This window comes from Suricata suricatta, chromosome 4 (assembly GCF_006229205.1).
Source record: "Suricata suricatta isolate VVHF042 chromosome 4, meerkat_22Aug2017_6uvM2_HiC, whole genome shotgun sequence".
NCBI classification, from domain to species: Eukaryota; Metazoa; Chordata; class Mammalia; order Carnivora; family Herpestidae; genus Suricata; species Suricata suricatta.
The window spans coordinates 100,802,754-100,821,455 of NC_043703.1; the positions used below are offsets into that span (position 1 = coordinate 100,802,754).

Below are 18,702 nucleotides of genomic sequence, written 5' to 3' on the forward strand. Positions count from 1 at the left end.
GCTGGAAACATCTGAGCAACAAAATAAAATAGTATTAGGTTATAACCCAAAGTATCAAATAAGTATACATTCATGCAGATATAAATAAATGACTGAGTAAATACAGGAGAAGGGACAAATCTTCTCTACAGAAGACTTCTATATAATACATGTATATAATTGTCACTAGGAGGTTAAGCTGAACTCCTTTCCACTTGAGTAAATGCTAACGGTAGTTATTTGCTTCCAAAAAATAGAATATGGAAAGGGAAAAACAGTAACTGTCAGACACCACCTTAACCAACTGTTCAAGATGAACATCAGCAATGATGTCATATTGATATCACATGTCCCCTGATATGATGTGATAAAGACATTTATCTCTATAGTGTCCTTCCAAAAACCCACAACTCTGTAATCATGGGGAAAATATCAGACAAACCCAAATTGAAGAGCATTTTACAAAATATCTGAGAACTCTTAAACCTGTCAAGGTCATGAAAAGCAAGAAAAGGCTATCACAGATTGGAAGAGACCAAGAAGACATGATGATGACCAAATGCAATGTGGAATTCTGGATACAATCCTGGAACAGAACAGCGTATTAGTGGAAAAGCTAGTGAAATCTGAATAAAATCTATCGTTTAGTTAATTGTAATACCCCAGTGTTAACTTTTTAATTTTCACAAATATATCATAGTATGACATGTAAACAGAGAAAACTGGGTGGAGAACATTTGGGAATTTTCTACTGTCTTTGCAACTTTTCTGTAATCTTAATTTACTCCAAATTTTAAAGTATTTTTATTTTTGAGAGAGAGAGAGAAGAGAGCACCTGTGTGCAAGCAGAGGAGAGGGACAGAGGAGGGGGGGAGAGAGAGAGAGAATCTCAGTGTGGCTCAGACCCACAACCCTGGGATCATGACCTGAGCCTAAATCCAGAGTTGGACACTCAACTGACTGAGCCACACAGGCTCCCCCTAGTTTATTTTTTTTTTAAAGGAAGTGAATCAAATCATAAATTTCATCTATCCAGAGGTAAACACTTTTATTATTTTGGTGAACATCATTCCATTGATCTCTATTTATAAATACATGTACAATTACATAAATAAGATTCATACTATAAAAGCTGCTTTTTACCTTTACAACAGTATATAATGGAAACCTTCCATACTGATGAACATAGATTCATAATATTCTTTTTAAAGATTTTTTGGGTTTTTTTGGGGGGGGGAGCAGGGGCAAATAGAGAGGGAAAGAGAGAATCCTAAGCAGGCATCATGCTGTCAGCTCAGAACCTGATGCAGTGCTCCATCCCATGAACCGTGAGATCATTACCTGAGCCGAAATGAAGAGTTAGATGCTTAACCAACTGAGCCACCCAGGTGTCCCATATCATTCATCTTAAATGACTGTGAAACATCCCATTGTCTATAAGTGCCATACTTACATAGCTATACATATGAGTTGTTTCTAGTATTTAACTTATAAACAAAATTGCAAATATTCTTTTTTTTTTAATTTAAGTAATACCTCCACCCAACATAGGACTCAAACTTAACAGCCCCCAGATGAAGATTGTAGGCTCTACCGACGGAGCCAGGCAGGTGTCCCACAGTAAATATTCTTGTGCATATACCTCTGCATGCCAGTTCAGTTCTTTCTCCAGAATAATGCCAAAAACAGGAAGTTCTATCCTTTCAGTAGAGAATGGTATTTACAATCTAAGCTCTGGATGTTAGGTATGTTCAATAGTCTCACTGGGTTCATGGTTTTCACTGCTCTCAAGGTTTCTTTGTGGACAAAGCTAGGAAATATACACATATATGTGCACACACTTCCATCCATATACATTGAAAGCCATGACTTCTTCCTAATATCACCAATTCCAATCTAAGACCACAGGTTCACTCTAGTCTTTTCCTTTTCCATATTTGTAACTTCCTTTTTCGGCAGTGAGAAACTGACTTTCATCAACTTTAACATATTTAATTATTTGAGCAATTTCCTTGTATAAACCAATCTCCCCTCCTCTGAGATTATGTTCTCCTTACCTCTCTTCAGCTTGGAGTCCCAGGCCAATCCCCCCTTGAAGTGGATATCCTCCTCACCCTGGTTGGATGTAAAATGTTAACATTAGGGGAAACTGAATGAAAGACGTTTGGAACTTTCTCCCCTGTCTTTGCAGCTTTTCTGTAATCTAAATTTATACCCATGCAGAGCCACCAGACGGCACCACCCAACCCGATTACTGCCCTTCATCTGTGGATGCCCGCCTTGCTCTCATCCCTAATGGCTTTAGGACTAAATTGTTGGAAAAGGGGAGGGATGCAGAAGGGGTCCTATTCCCACTTCCTCTCATATCCTTTGGGGGGTTTTGGGGGGGTTTGTTTTAGAGTTGTTTGTTTTTATTAGAGAGAGAGCGAGCTCGGGAGCATGCACGAGCTGAGGAGGGGCAGAGAAAGAGAATCTGAAGCAGGCTCTGGACTGTCAGACACGGGGCTCAATGCAAGGCTCATACCCACTAATTGTGAGGCCATGACTGGAGCCAAAGTCAGACACTTAACTGACTGAGCCACCCTGGTACCCCAGGATGAGGCATTATTCTTGATGTTTTATCATCATCATCTGATTCAGTCCTGCAAGTTTGAATGTCTTATTTTTACACACCAACTTTAAAAGACCAGAGGGGGTGCATTATCCCTGGGAAATTTACATAACCTGTCCAGGTCACATCCTTTGATTAGGGAGAGAAACCTAAAACTTAGTCTGTTTAATTCCAGTGCTGTTTCTTAACCACTTCCATCTTTGAAGAACTTGAATTGAAGGTCTTCAGGGTCTTATTCAACCTTGTAATTTTACTTTTGAACCTATGAATATAAGCATTTTTTAGTTTAATTTTATATAACCTGTACTCCATGATGTAGTAAATCTTTGTGTTTCCATTAGTATTACCATTGCTATTAAAGCTCTTTGTGGAAAAGAGTAAGAGAAACAATTTTGTATATTTCTAGTGGAAAACATGATATTAGTCTCCAGGAACCTCTAATAAGAGCTATGGCAGTACTCATTAAAGACGCCTGCATTGAATGTTCATCATCAATGAGATAGTTCTCTTTATCACTAGCATCCAAATTACATAAAGCTTTTCTGTGGGTTTCCTCTCAAGTCTCATCAACTTCACTGATTTTTTTATATACACAGTTACAGCTCTTAAAAAATATTTTTCTGCTATTGGGTATTTGGTTTCACTCTTTCCAGCTTTAATAAGGTATAACTGACAAAACTGTAATATATTTAAAAGGTACAAGGAGATGATTTGATTTACATGTACATTGTGAAAGTATTTGCCCTCCATTGAGTTACTTAATACATCCATCACCTCACTTATTTACTTTTATTGATTTATTTTTTGGGGTGGGAACATTTAAGTTCCACTCTCTTAGCAAATTTCAATTTAAATACAGTATTATAGGTGCACCTGGGTGGCTCAGTTAGTTGAACGTCCAACTTCAGCTCAGATCATGATCTTGCAGTTCATGGGTTCAAGCCCCACATCAGGCTCTGTGCTGACAGCTCAGAGCCTGGAGCCTGCTTGGGATTCTGTGTCTCCCTCTCTCTCTGCCCCTCCCTTGCTGTCTGTTTGTCTGTCTCTCTCTCTCTCCCTCTCTCTCCTCTCTCTCAATGAAGAGAAAAGAAATAAACATTAAAATGTACATACACACACACATACGTACAGCATTATAAACTACAGCCGCATTGTTATACATTAGATCCTCAGACCTTACTCATTTTATAACTGAAAGCTTGTACCCTCTTCCCAACTTACATTTCTTATTCCTATATTCTTGCCCCATCTCTTCCCCCAACTAGTATTAAGACTTTGAATAAGACACTTAACCTTTCTGGTGATCAGTAACTTCATTATAAAATTAAGGTTAAACTCTTAAGAGTATTATTTTTGAAGAGTTTAAAAATATTAAATAACTATAAAGTGATCATGTGCCTAAACTCATCATTGACTCATTAATGAGGGAACCAGAAAGATGGCAAGCTTCATTCAAAGAGAGTTGAGGCGTGCCATATATTTACAATGGCCGAAAGAATGAATGCTTGAAGATTGCTAGTTTATTTTTAAAAAATTGTTAATGTTTATTTTTGAGAGAGAAAGAGAAAGAGAGAGCAGGGAAAGGGCAGAGAGAGAGGGAGACACAGAATCAGAAGCAGGCTCCAGGCTCTGAGCTAGCTGTCAGCACAGAGCCTGCCGCAGAGCTCAAACTCATGAACTGTGAGATCATGATTGGAGCCATGGGACGCCTAACCAACTGAGCCACCCAGGTGCCCCAAGATTGCTAATTTAGATACAAAATTGGTTAATATCCTACAGCACAATTAAGCTATAACTTTTGGGGTTATCTTTTCTATAATACATAAATCATTTACATCTCTTTGGGACAAAATTCATTTATCTTACTATCTACCCATTAAGATCTACCCATACAGAGTTCTACAATACCTGTATACTACAAAGTAATAAATATCAAGTCCAAAAAGGTGAATATTACTAGAGAATGAGATAATCCCTAGAAGTGAAGTGCCTGCTGAACAAAACTCAGCAGGACACTGAAAGGGCAAACAGTAATCCAGTCACTTATTTCCAAGTTTTGGGTAATTTTTCTTAACAGAACTCAGCATCCTACAAGCTTTAAAATCCTTTTAGGAGCTAGGAAAATTGAAAGACTATAGTTTCCTGATATTGATTGTTTCAGACAATAAATGTATTTTCTCATCTTCCACCAAAATTCAGTAGTTAATTCAATAATTTATATACATATATACATGTGTATATGTGTGTGTGTGTGTGTGTGTGTGTGTATATATATATATATATATATATATATATATATATATATATATATATATATATATATTATGAGCCCATCATGTACCCATCACAGTTTTAGGATAAAACAGAGAAATAAAATAGGTAAAGATTCTTATCCTCTTGGAGATTATATTCCTGTAGTGGGAAATTCCATATGTATTAAGTGTTTAGATGTTAAAGATTAGAAGATAATGCAAATGATATTCTCCATAAACTTAGGTGGGGAAAACCTGCCTAATCATAATTTGTAAACCTAAAAATATAGGGGGGAACTGATAGATTATACCAGTGGTTCTCAGACTTGAGGAGGCCTCAGGATCACCTGAACTACTGGGTAAAGCACAGATTGCTGGCCTACCCCCCAGAGTTTCTGATTCTATAGATATAAGGTGAGCTGTCACTGGTAATGTCATCAAATGTCACAGATGACACTGGTGATCTGGAGACTACACTTTGAGAACCTGGATTAGACTACAGTTGATCCTTGAACAACACAGGTTTGACTACACTTATTCACTTACATGTGGATTAAATACAGTACAGTACTGTAAATGTATTTTCTTTTCCTTATGACTTTCCTAATAACATTTTCTTTTATTTTAAGAATACAGTATGTGATGCATATAACCTACAAAATGTGTGTGAACCCACCGTTTATGTTATCAGTAAGGCTTCTGGTTGCTGTTTGGAGGGAGTCAAAAGTTGTCCATGAATATTTGACTGTGTGGGGGTGGGTGGTGGCATTCAAGGGTCAACTGTACATAAATATTTTAAATGTCTGTACTATCAAGATACTAAAAACAGAATTAAAAGAAAAGCTACAACTGGTAAAACATTAGTAATATAGGAACAATTAGAAATGTAAATTAGGAACATTTCTTCCCTGCTCTTGAAGCTCTTTTCTGTGAAAGGAGCTCATTTCATATAATTTTGGGTCTTTTTCTACTCCTTTACTCATTCAGATTCTGAAGAGGAGATAGATCTGATCACTAAACATGAGACTAACTCAACTTCCTTTCCCTTGAGAATCCACCTGTCATTGGCGAACAGAGCAGACAAAAATTGCTGCACTCTCCTGCAGTTACCTCTCCTTACATTCTAGTGGAGAAGTTTATATTTTATCTTGATGGCATTCAGTTGATATTTGACACGTCTAGATATATCATCCTCCATCAGTAAACGTAATAGTGATGCTTGTATTTTTCCTAAAATTAAAAACAGTGCAAAAGCATGTTTGCTTATTTAATATCCTTGACTCTGGTAATCAAATAATTGCTAATTAACATGTGGAGAATAAAACATTCTTGTACTGTAAATTGAGGAAACCATTCTAGAGGGCAATAGACAATCGCTATGTATTTAATGTATAAATTGTGTAATTTTTCAGACTCTGGGGATTTATTCTTAGGAATAAATAAAATAATTATGCAAACATAGATATAGGAATATAGATATTTATGATAGATTTATTTATAATAATGTGGAAAATTAGGAAATTATTTACATGTAAGTCATTGGACACTGGACATTTCCAAATTTGGAGTTGGGTGAATAAATAGAATACTACAGAAACATTGCCCATAACAATGTTGATCTCTACTGACATGAAAAGATATCATTTGAGTGATAAAAAAAGCAGATCATAAAATATCATATGTTGCATAATTTTGTCTTCATCAGGTAAAATTAGAAATAAGGAACATTATATAGAATTTACATACTCATTATATATGTGATATAAATATATATATATATACTTGTGACAAATTTTTTAATCTTTTTTTGCGTGATCTGATATTTTTGTAAAAACATGTATGTTTTTAACTTTTGTAATAAATGTTTATTTAAAAAATAAATTCATGAGGCACCTGGGTGCTTTAGTCAGCTAAGCATCCGACTCTTCATTTCTTGATTTCAGCCCAGATCATGATCTCACAGTTCCTAAGATTGAGCCCAAATCAGGCACTAGGCTGACATCACGGAGCCTGCTTGGGATTCTCCCTCTCTCTCTCTCGGTCGGTCCCTCCACCTGTTCACATGCCCTCTCACCCTCTTCCTCAAAATAAATAAATAAACTTTTAAATTAATAAATTTATATAACTTGTTAAAAACATTAAACAATATTTTTATATTCCAAAAAAGCAAGTTATTTTATATTTTGTAGATACAGTGAATATGAGGTTCTTTCTGATTGAATTGGCCCTTTTTGTCCTTATGTTACATCCAGTCCATTTCAAAAATGTATTTATTAATATTTACTCAAATCAGCAATTACCATAAACAGGTAAATCAAATCAGCAGGAGTAGAGGAATAATATGTGATTTTTGGTCTCAATGTTATATTTGTATTTAAATTTTTGCAAACATATCCCACTTGCAAGTTAATTTAATGTATTAAAATCGCAGGAAATTTGTTTTTAACCAGTAATATAGAACAGAAATTCCAAAGTCGTCCCTTAAACTGTAGCCAATCAAATTAATTATTACGAAATGCCAGACTTAAAATATCCCAGGTCCCTATGCAAAGTAGGAAAAACTAACCTATGTTATGATACTTTTGTAGACAAGTCAGTTTTCTTGGCTTGCTGTGAGCACCGCCTGCAGACCATGCAATAACACTGAATATAAAGCTCTTTTCATCTCCACTCAATTAACCTGGTGATCTAAGGTTCACTAGGTCCGGAAAGTTAGAGCTTGTTCGAAGAGCAGCTAGCACCGAGTAGCTGAATGACATTAATAGCTGCCTCGGGTCAGGAGGCCCCTAGGCTTAGTCACCGGGTGTTTGCAGCACGGCCTGGGGCTCACAGCAGTGTCTGGAAGCAGTTTCGTGTCCAGAACACAGCTGCCTTATGACACCCCGCTTAAAATGACTGTTGAAAGTGAACAAAACGAAAAGGAATCATGTTAGTTCTCTGCTTATTCGGCTGTCATCTACTACGTATGCGTTTTGTTTATGTTGTATGAAACCAGTATTTTTCCAGGAAGAAAACTGAATGTTTTCACCCATTTCATATTTTAATTTAGGGGCAATTAAACTCAGTCTGCCCACTTATTTTTTTTTACACTGTAACTTTCTTCTGTTTTGAAAATACCCTCATGTGATCTTATTTGTGGAGATGTGGATTACATTTCTTTATTTTTAATAACTTACTGATTCCCCCCTCCATTATAAAAACAACATACGCTTAACATAGGAATTTTCAGAAAATAGAAAATACAAAGAAACATTTTTACAATACCTGCAGTCCCATTAACCAGAGATAACCACTTTGAGAAATGTATTTCTAGCAGGTGAGAATTTTAGTTCTCAGCCCCAGTGTGTGGGAAATGGAGCCATGACCCTCCTTCCCTTGCCTGTTGCACACCAATCCCACTGACCTCTTCCAGGGCTTCTTCCTTGGTTTGCTTCCTCTCATCCTTGCACACAGGGCCACGCTATTTCCTCTGCCTGATTCACTGTCCTCTCCTCTCTGCCCTCTTAATTCCTGCTCACCTTTCAGATTTGTTTAATCTTCGCTTCCTCAGAGAGGTCTTCCTTGACCTGCTCCTCAGTTCCCAGACGGGGTGAGATTCCCCAATTATGGACTCTTAGCATTGCCTATGTGCCCTCCTTAGCACTTACTACCCATGCAGTTTAACACTTGTTTCTGTGATTATGTGACTAATATCTGTGTCCTGCAATATACTGTTGCTCCACCAAGGTAGAAACTGTGCCTGGTTTTGCTCATCACTACACCTTTAGCCTATAGCTGATCTTCAATCATATTTTGAGTTGTATATAATATGGCCCCTGTCCCCACATGTTGGAGCTGCAAGGAACATAAACCTGAGGCTCTCAGTTGAGATTTCCTCCCTTCTTCATAGAATCATCCAGGAACCTGAGACTCGGGGGGAGCCAGGGAACTGGACTGTGGAGTTATTGTCTTTTTTGTCATGGTTCCTCATTGAGCGATGATGCTCAGATGTACCTGTGCCTTATTTGCATATGCAGCGTTAGCCCAGGTGGACTGCCTTCCACTGACAGTGGGTTTCTGTCTTGCTACCTACTGGAGGGACAAAATGCCAAGAAAGGGACTGTTCTCTACCCTCTCATCCTTCCTACTCCCGTCCTCACCTTCTCTTCTTTGGGGAAACTTCAATTTCCTCCTACATCCTCTTTCATTCTAGGAACTAACCTCCATCTTCTCCTGACCCAGGAAGAATCTTCTTTGATAGACCTTTAGGAGCCAATTTTTGTGAAATATGTTTAGAGAAAGATTCTAATACTAATTCATTTTTAAGTTACTCTGTTATACAGGTATGTATATTTTGAAGCAAAATTGGGGCTGCTGTCTATAATTCATGTTCTCCATTTAGTAAATTGTGTTTCCCTATATTTTCAAGTATTGAGAGCATGACTGAGAATATGGAATTCCATAGGAAGAGGTCACCTAATTTATTTTGCATGGCCCTTTATGGTGGGACATACCTAGGACCTTAATATAGCAGGTACGATTCTTTGTGCCTACTTCTAGCTTTGTCTTCTCCTGACAGGCTTTGCATTCTGCTGTGCTGGTACAATGAATCATACTGCCCCGGGACAGAGTGTGCTTTTCCTCCGCCATCCCTCATCTCCTCAGACTCCTACTTATTCTTCAAACTGGTGCCATCTTTCCCTAATTCTTACCTTGATGCACCTGCCCAGTCTTAGCACCCTTCCTCTGGGCTCCTAAAGCATCCACATTATGCTACTGTTGTTGCACAAGTGACACTTTCTTGACTTTATCCTCTGTGAATGTTTCAGTCCTTTTTGCCAGATTTTTAAGGTCTTTGAGAGCAGAAAACTTGGCACATGAGATGTTCCAAGAGATATGTTCAAGAGACATAGATTGCAGCAACCATTCTTTCTCCTTTGTTCACTTTTTTGGAGTATGTAGGATGGAGGATTTCTAACATACTTCATCAAGTAAATGCAGTGATACCCAGTACCTATGATACTGATAAATGTTTTGGCTTTTTTATTTCCTTTATTTTCCTGTCAGATAGGCAGGAAATTAGTTATTTCTTTGAGCAGACCTATATGAGGGTCCCTGTTTTCATGGACCCTAGCATCATTCCATTTTCCACCTCCCTATTTCAGATTCTGCCCTTTTCTGTCAAATATCTGCACTCTTCCTAATGACAAAAAGAATCTTTCCCTCAATACATTCTTGTAGAAAAGCCAAAAGACTTCTTGCTTATTAAGTATTTTCCTGTTTGTAAAATAATTCAGTAAACTGTATTTATCAGGTATTAACCCTCTCCTAGAATTGTGAGATTTCTATAACTTTTTTTTTTAATTCAAGTTCTGTGACTAGAATCAATGTCCTCAAGCTCATGCTGCTCATTTTGAATGTAACCTGTTTCATGTTGTTTCTGGCATAAATTTGAGATTGTATTTGCCCTGAAGACAAAAGACTATGGCAAGGATAGCATTTTTGTATCTATTACAATGCTGGCATAAATGCATAATATCCTAACCCTGGGTTAGGATAATTTTTAAGCAGTGATATAAAGTTCTTCTACCATAGACAGGTTTAGCTCCATTTTATAATGATAGTCTTTGGTTGTAAGATTCGCTTAGAGCAGGATACTTGATCATTCCACCATAGGTAGACTAAAATTAAGAGAACATTATTGTCAGCCAAGTGGGGAAATGATAGTAGTTTAGCTGGGGTGATGAAAGTTGTGAGAAGTGGAAAGATTTTAGAAATTGAACTATGATGGATTAGCTATAGGTGTGTGTGTGTGTGGTGTGTTGGGAGGAAAATTCATGTCTTGAATAACTGATGGATGGCAGTTCATTACCAAAGAGACTTCTAGGACAGAAAACTCAAGTGTCTAGACAATGTGCAGGATGCAAATGCCAGTTTTTGCTTTTGTGTTCCTCTTTTGTAGCTGTCACGGAGATCCTACCCTTGGTTAGCGTTTTCCTACTTTTGGACATACTTACATGTCTTAGTTACAGATTCCAACTTTTCATTCCCGTTTACTCTTAGTTCATCATGATTGAATTTGGGGTTTCTTGAACATCTTCAAATATTTAAGGACAATTATTTGGGATATGCCGTATCTTCAAATGGGTGATCTTTCCTATTCTGCTTTCTTAGAAAGAAAGAAAACTGGTGGGAAAAAGCGGAGTTGTGGATGCCATCGTGAATTATATATGATTGAATCACACAGAAGGTAACTTTCAGGAAAGATCAAATGTAAAATTGTAATTTATAAATGAAAAGTTGAAAAGTTGTTAAAGAACAGGCATTTTGGAGCCCTCCTCTCCCTGTTGGTTTAAAACCTAAGTTCCTCAGGTAAAATCTGAAACTGCTCCAATCCCCACACATAGTAAAGGCACGGAGAAAGACTGTAAGAGGCAGACCGTTCTATATTGATTAGGGACAAGTTTGATAAGCAACGGATCTTAATAGGAGGCTTGACTCGGGTAGCCACAGGACAGCGATCTCTGCACGCACTTGCCAGCATCTTGAGTTTTATACAGAGGCCATTCGGGATTTCCGGCACAAAACTGTCCCGACGGTTTCAGTAACACAGTACTCTCCCAAGTCAATGTCTTTAAAAGTGGCTCCCGGCACTGAAACAGTGGGCACAAAGCACATTTCGAAGGCAGGGGAAGAGGTAAGGAGCTTCTCCGCCTGGGTCAGCCCACAGTCACATCCTCTTCTGATCTTCTCCAAAACTCCCTACACTTAACTTTGCTAGGTGGTCCTAATTCTGTTTAAATGAAAGATACGCTGCACCTACAGAACCTGAAGAAGAGTTTCGGAAGGCTACGAACATGCAAGCGCCTTCCTCCTGTGGAACGCGAGACAAGGCAGGCCGCAAGTCTCGCGGTGCAGTCCCGGCAGACGACTTCCAAAGGGCTCGGCGTCCGTAGGAAGGGCGTGTGAGGACTGCACGACCCCGCCTCCGGAAGGCGCTCCACTGGGCTTCCGGGGTTGCCCGCTCCGAGCACTTCCGCTCGTTTCTCGTCGGCGTGCCGCTAGCAAGGCACGCTCGTTTACGGTTCCCTTCCTCCGAGTCTGCGGGCCCGACTGCCGCATGGCTGGTGCCGAGTTACGGGCGGCGCTGGAGGAGCGGCTCAGCGCACTGGCCATCCGCACAGAGGTCGTGGAGCACCCGGAGGTGAGGGGCTCCTGCCGGAAGGGGGGTTCCGCTGCAGGGTTTCTCAGCGAGGCCGTGAAGACCAGATGGACCAGTGGGAATGTGCCGAAGAGGCATCCTTTCTAGGACGTTTCCCGGGTTCCAGAGCACAAAAGGGACGCGACAGAACACCAAAGGCCTCTTGGGACTATAATGTTATTGCGGGAGAACTTAACGTTTTCTCTTGGAGCGACTTGATCACATTCTGAAAACGAGTGCATTTTACTGGTGTGGAAAGTTGGATCAGTGTACCCACTTTATGTGTAGATAAGCTACCAGGCAGTAAACCGTCTCTGTAGTGCCTACCATGTACCAGGCATCATGCATATAGCAGGACACCAAGCTTTGAGAGTTTGGTATTAACATAATTTAGTGTATTGATGTGAAGATTTGCAAACATTTCACGGAACCAGCGGAACCTGAGTGATGCAGGGACATAGTTTTTACCCAAGGCTGAATGACAGCTAATGATAACTAAATATGGCGACCCTTAAAGGGAGGACAAATACAGTGCTTCAGCCTTACACGTTTAACATCAAAACTTTTGTCAATTTTCTCTGATCTTCCCTCCTATATAGTAAGTACACTTAACTCTTCCCCCTTCTTAACCAGTGCATATTGCCAGCTTTTCTGATGGTATTAGTCCAGAATCTCATTCCCTTCCCTGTTCTCTCACCTTCATGGTGATTATATATTTGTAAAGTGGAGGTTGTCACATGGTTTGGATGTAATGGAATGGCTAAGTAAGGGCTGCTATAAACTTTCAGTACCCAGAAAACCAATCAACTTTAGGAATGTGAGGGCTTGGCCAGTACACTGAATAGAGAAGTGGCCGAACAGGTCCTCAGATGAGGGACTGAAGTAGCAAGGTGTATTATTTGGTAACGGGCTGGAAATGGGTCTCTACCAGTGATAATCCATGGCATTGAGTACTTCCTAGCTGTTTTCACCCAGCAAGCAGAGTACATGTAGCTGTGTATGTGTGCAGTGTGTACATGCATTATTTTATAACTTTCGGGTGATATTTTACAGGTGTTTACAGTTGAAGAAATGATGCCTCACATCCAGCATCTGAGAGGAGCACATAGTAAGAACTTATTCCTTAAAGACAAGAAGAAAAAAGGCTATTGGCTGGTGACAGTCCTTCATGATCGACAAGTTAATTTAAATGATCTTGCTAAGCAGTTAGGTGTTGGGAGTGGAAATCTTCGGTTTGCTGATGAAACAGCCATGCTAGAAAAACTGAAAGTTGGCCAAGGATGTGCCACACCTTTGGCACTCTTCTGTGATGATGGAGATGTGAAATTTGTTCTGGATTCTGCTTTTTTGGAAGGTGGACATGAAAAGGTGTACTTTCATCCAATGACCAATGCTGCAACCATGGGATTGAGCCCTGAAGACTTTCTCACATTTGTGAAGAAGACAGGACATGATCCCATAATACTAAATTTTGATAAAAACTAACTGAACTGATATATAGAATATGTTATTTATTTCTGCAAGCTGTTTTTCTTATCTGTAATTTAGAGAAAGCATTAAAAATTATAAGAATATTTAGCACCTTGGTTTTGGTGACTAATTTTAGGAGGAACATTTCATTTAAAAGGAGCTGCTTTTTGAAATTATGTTTTTAAGTAATCTACACCCAATTTGGAGCTTAAACTCACAATCTTGAGATCCAGAGTCACATGCTCTATGGACTGAGCCAGCCAGGAGCCCTATAAAAGGAGCTGCTTTTGAAAAGATGTATTGAGGGGTTCCTGAATGGCTCAGTGTATGATTCTTGATTTCAGCACAGGTCATGATCTCATGGTTCATGGGTTTGAGCCCCGCACTGGTTTCCATGCTGACAGCATTAGCCTGCTTGGGATTCTTTCCCTCCTCTCTCTTTGCCCCTACCTCCCCCATCCCCCAAATAAATAAAAACTTAAAAAAGAGGTATTGAGGTTATTTTAGTCAGTTCATAGATTCCACCTCCCATTTCCCATGACAACTACTCATTAGAGGAATGGATTCCACAATTAAGAGTAGATTAACAACAAAAATTAAGGTTAGTTTAACTGAGATCAACTATCTCACATCATTAGGGTTTTTACTGTACTTGAAAAGAGCAACCTGCAAAAACATATAAAATTATACCTATGTTGTACACAGAGAAAAAAAAGAATAAAAGAATATATTAAATTATTGATAGTGGTTATCTTTGAGGAATGAGGATTAAGGAAAGATTTGTTTAGTCTTTGAGAGATCAGAAATGTGAACATAGTTGGAACAAATTTTGTCTGTCCTGTATTTTACTCATTTCTCCTTTGAATTGTGGAGAAACAAACTTTTTCACTTAAAACCTTCACTAGGTGAAGGTCTCAGGTAGACTAGACTACACAAGTAGTCTAGAGATCTCGTCATGAAAATTTTCACATTTTCCTCCAGTACAGTCCAATGGGATAGTTGTGAGGCAACCATATTTTCCTGTTTGGTCACTCAAAAGTAATTTCCATCTGGTATTAACAGTGTCCTTTGTAGGAATTTGTTACTAAAAGGCAAAATGAGAGTAAAAACTTGTCATTCCTTGATATATATGACTAGAACTACAAGTCTACTTGTGGCAGAGTTTCTATAAAGAATGAATTTAAGAGATATGGAAGAAGAAATATTTACCACAAATTATAACTTCTTCTAAAGTGCCATGTTACTTCTTACCAGTTGTTTACTACATCTCTAAGAGGAAATTTTAGGTTGATTTGCACATGAAATAAAGGTTTAATGAATAACACAGTCAAGGACACTGAGGAAAGTAGACTGTGTCCTCATCTTACAGTGAAAATAGGCGCAGAAAGACTAACTGCCTAAGAAATCAGAGCTGGTTGCCTTCTCTAACATTCTGCCTCCCAAAGTCTTATATAAGTGAAAATGAAAGAGACTGCGTCCTGCAATATATTACTGTATTTACACCTATGTGGGGACTGACAGAACTGATAGATTCGATTCTCTTCCTAAACCTCCAATACTCATCCCTAAAAGATTTAGAATCATCTAATCTAAACAAGGTTTTTAGGGTAAGTCTGAAAAGAAGTTTTCCAGGGCAAAGGGAAAGGAAAGATAATACTTAACTATATTATATCTTAAGATTTTTAAATGATTATTAACCGCTTGTTATAAAAATCACCTCTTTGTTTTACTTCTTTTTATATCAGCCAGTTTAAGTGAATGTCAAACCAACTTAATTTTTTTAGGAGTAATAAAAATAAAAATAATGAAGTGTTTTTAAAATGATGGTTTGTTACAAACTGGATTCCTGTGGCTGATAATAATCTTGTCAAGTAATAATCACTGCCATTCAACTCCAAATCCCTTAGTAGCATTACTTTTAAAGGAAATGTTACAGCTTTTGTATTATTTGATTTGGTATTTAATAACAGTTGTAAGTACAATGTCAAACATTGAAAGAGAACCCTTAGAAATGAAAAAGACAATTTAAAATCAGGTTATGTTAAAGGGTGTTATAAGTGCAACTTTATCCATAAGCATTCCTTTTAAGGCATTTTCATTATTGTCCCAATATCTCAACATGTACATCAAGGTTTAAATCACAAAATGGGGTCCTTTTGTAGTCATTCAAGGCTTAAAGAAAAAAATACATCTCAGGACTAAGTGTAGCAGAAAAGAAAAAACACAAAAATTCACTTGTCTCAAAGAAGTCACTTAAAACACAAAGTCATTTAGCATACATTATTACTCCTCATTGTAATTCCAGATTTGGTACAGTATCTTTTTCACTTCCTGACATAAACTGTTAAGACAGTGCAGTCTGTAATACTTCATTTGTGGGGTGGCTGTAATTATGTAATATGCACAGTGATTTTTTTTTAATAGGCTCTTACCATGCCTTGCATGAAAGGTGCCACATACAAACCTGTTACGTGAATTCTTTGGTAACCACCAGTTCAAAATGTGGACCAAACATTTCCACATGGCCAGATCTGAAGCACTTTATTGGGGCTCTCTGCCGAAGCTATTACCCTGTATATTAATTTTTCAGTTTCCTAAGGGGTTAGGTGTTGATTTAGAAGACAGCCAGATAAAAGCATGTCAGGCCCCAGTCAGGAAAGTGGCCCCATTAAGTTTCTAGGTGGCCATACATTTTGTTTGGTAGAAGCAGTGTAAGGGAAAAGAGTGACTTCCTACTAAGTCTGCTTCTGAATCGTTTGGAGAAAGTAAAATATTCATGAGGTTATTATCTAGGCCTTTCTTGAAATGGTATTAAGGTGATGACTGTAATTGAGCATATTCCTACTCATTGCAGTCTGAAGTATTCCCTTGGTCGTCTCTAACTGCACTTTCTCAGGGGCAGTGTACGCAGTCTCAGTGCTATATGCGCTGCCCCTAAGCATTTTCTACGTGAAGCAATAATGTGCTGCTTAAGTCAACAGGTTCTCTATTTTAGGACATTAGTGTTCTGGAGAGGTCAAGCTGTGGTATGATTCATTCTCACTGGGCAACCTCCTACTCATTAAATTCCAACCAACTTTTAGTAACTGTCCTGGGATGTGTCCTAGTTGTGCAAATTAGATGCTAGTTAATATAAATCTAAGTTACCCACTTACTGTATTTAGCTAAAACATAACTTCTATATTTACTTTCAATTTATCCACCTAAAAATGAATTTACATTTTTTACATGCAAGTATCTCTAGACTGCCATGATGTCCATTATCAATTTGATACTTGAATCTAGGGAGTCACAATGGAGAGAGATGTTTCAAAGTCTAGAAAATAAATTTTAAATATGTCTGTTGTGCAATATTTGTATTTTAGTAAGAATCCTTTGTATTTACATTTACATAGCACCTTTCATCCAAGAGTTTAAAAGTGATTTAACTTTACAGCATTATTTGGCGGCAAAACTTAAGTTAATGGTGGCATTAAGATAAGTAAGTCCAAGTTCTCTAAATTCCTTTTTAATTTCTGGTCAACTATACATGCTGTCTTTCTTCTCATTAATGGTCTTTCTGAAAGTAGACTATCAACACAGTACTACTACTGGCCTACCAAAAACAGAGAGGGAAAGAGAGAGAGAAAGGAAAGAGAGAAAGAGAGACAGAGAGAGAGAGAGAGAAGGAGGGAATGGGGGTAGGGAGAGAACACACACATTTCTCACAGTTACTAGGTTAGTGATGAAACACACAGTTCCTAAACCACACACTATGAATATGGAATTATTCCAAAAAGATATTTTAGAGCTGGTAATGAGAGCCTAAGAAGTATACTGTTAAAATAAAAAAGTCACTATTTTTCTCATTTTAGACCTTTAAGATTATTCCGATATTTATGTTAAATAATGAATTTGCATTAGTATCAATGCATTTTTTTTGACTTTATAAGAAAATAAAACTGTGATATAAAATTGGAGCTACAAAAAAACTGATGTTTCCCTGGGTTAACTAAATCTACTTTTTTTGTGCTTCTTTCAAATGTTTAAGGTAACAAATGCATACAAATATTTCAAAAGTACCAATAACAGTTACCAACTTTAATATAATATTATAAAGGACAAAAACAGAAAAGTTCTTATTAATATGTGATAACCTTAAAAATAAATGAGTTCCTGGAAAAATGCAGATCATAGTAAATTATTTACATTTTTTTTTGCCATAAGAAAACTTCTTAAGCAACAGTCAGCTCTCATGTTAAAAAAAAACAAACACACATACATACCCAATACTAAAGAAGGAAAATGAATTAAAACATAATAGCTTTATCTTGGGAATGCAATTGGCTGGAAAACCACCATACTAAAAAAGTTTCAGAAAAACACTCTTTTTAATTACCTTGGATCCATGTGTGAATGCTTAGTGTTGCTTAATGAGGAATATGGAAATATTAATATTACTGTAAATTTTTATAACTCCTATTTTTCAGATTTATCTTATAAACTGAATTTCTTTTGCAGTGCATCAAAATAATCGGTTAAAAAAAAGAATACCAACACATGCAGTCTGCTAACCAAATAAGGCTCTGACATGCCAAAACAATGTTCTCTGCATCTTGATATATAGTACATTCCACAACATACAGCATTTAATTTAGATTTACACAACTAAATATAAATGGCTAAATTTTGGCTAATACTTAGCAGAAGCATTAAGCAAACATGGATAAATTCATAAACAAATGACGAAAGAAGTAGATTGTTCTTGGAGTACTTCTTGAAACTTTAAAACACTTGGTCCTTAGCGAGAGAACATCCTTTGTTCAGTAGATCTCAACAATACAATGTATAGTAAGTCCTAAAACCTTATAAAAATTTTGGCAGTTGACTCCAGTAGTGCTCCTTGATTCAAGGAAGGAATGAAGGTTTTGTATTTCTTGCCTGCTCTAGTCACGAAGGATTGTTTAAAGTCTCCTTAAAGATTTTTAAAATGATTCCTATAGTTGGGTGTCTTGTTACTTCAGAAATAAAGGCTTCACACTGAGAAACTGAAGGACACTTTTCTCTCTGTATTTAGTTGGAAGGTAGAAAGAAGAAAGAAAATATAAGAAAAGCTTGAAGATAAGAGAGATATAAAATATAGAGCAGCCACTATAAGAACAACATGCACCAGATATGTCTTCTATAGGAATGAGAGAGTGACAGAAAGACAATTTTTCTTTGAGTAGTAC

General features: G+C 37.5%; 2 protein-coding genes and 1 long non-coding RNA gene across 5 annotated transcripts in view; 1 reads left to right on the forward strand and 2 right to left on the reverse strand.

The window, feature by feature from the left end:
* Positions 1-1,274: 1,274 nt before the first annotated feature.
* On the reverse strand, positions 1,275-7,533 carry LOC115289829. Its single transcript, XR_003907825.1, has 3 exons — positions 7,409-7,533; positions 2,037-2,094; positions 1,275-1,320 (listed from the first exon to the last, which is right to left on the reverse strand). It is a non-coding gene; the product is annotated as an uncharacterized LOC115289829 (long non-coding RNA).
* Positions 7,534-11,837: 4,304 nt separating this feature from the next.
* On the forward strand, positions 11,838-13,516 carry LOC115288995 (prolyl-tRNA synthetase associated domain-containing protein 1). Its single transcript, XM_029936229.1, has 2 exons — positions 11,838-12,025; positions 13,076-13,516. Exons 1-2 carry the CDS (start codon positions 11,942-11,944, stop codon positions 13,505-13,507), a joined length of 516 nt encoding a protein of 171 aa, XP_029792089.1. The 5' UTR covers positions 11,838-11,941; the 3' UTR covers positions 13,508-13,516.
* Positions 13,517-13,978: 462 nt separating this feature from the next.
* Positions 13,979-18,702, reverse strand: part of CCDC88A (coiled-coil domain containing 88A) — a 130,923-nt gene continuing 126,199 nt past the window's right edge. For 2 of the 3 annotated variants that reach the window (XM_029937383.1, XM_029937381.1), the window contains one exon: positions 15,529-18,538. The gene's annotated coding sequence lies outside the window, so the exon portion shown is untranslated. Of the gene's footprint in view, positions 14,577-15,528; positions 18,539-18,702 lie in introns of those variants that run through there. The other variant, XM_029937382.1, reaches the window with a different exon arrangement.

Bases quoted from the DNA above. Each gene is read 5' to 3' on its own strand.
- LOC115288995 (XM_029936229.1), top strand. From the start codon at position 11,942: ATGGCTGGTGCCGAGTTACGGGCGGCGCTGGAGGAGCGGCTCAGCGCA. The intron at 12,026-13,075 runs GTGAGGGGCTCC...GATATTTTACAG, and splicing joins AGGTCGTGGAGCACCCGGAG to GTGTTTACAGTTGAAGAAAT.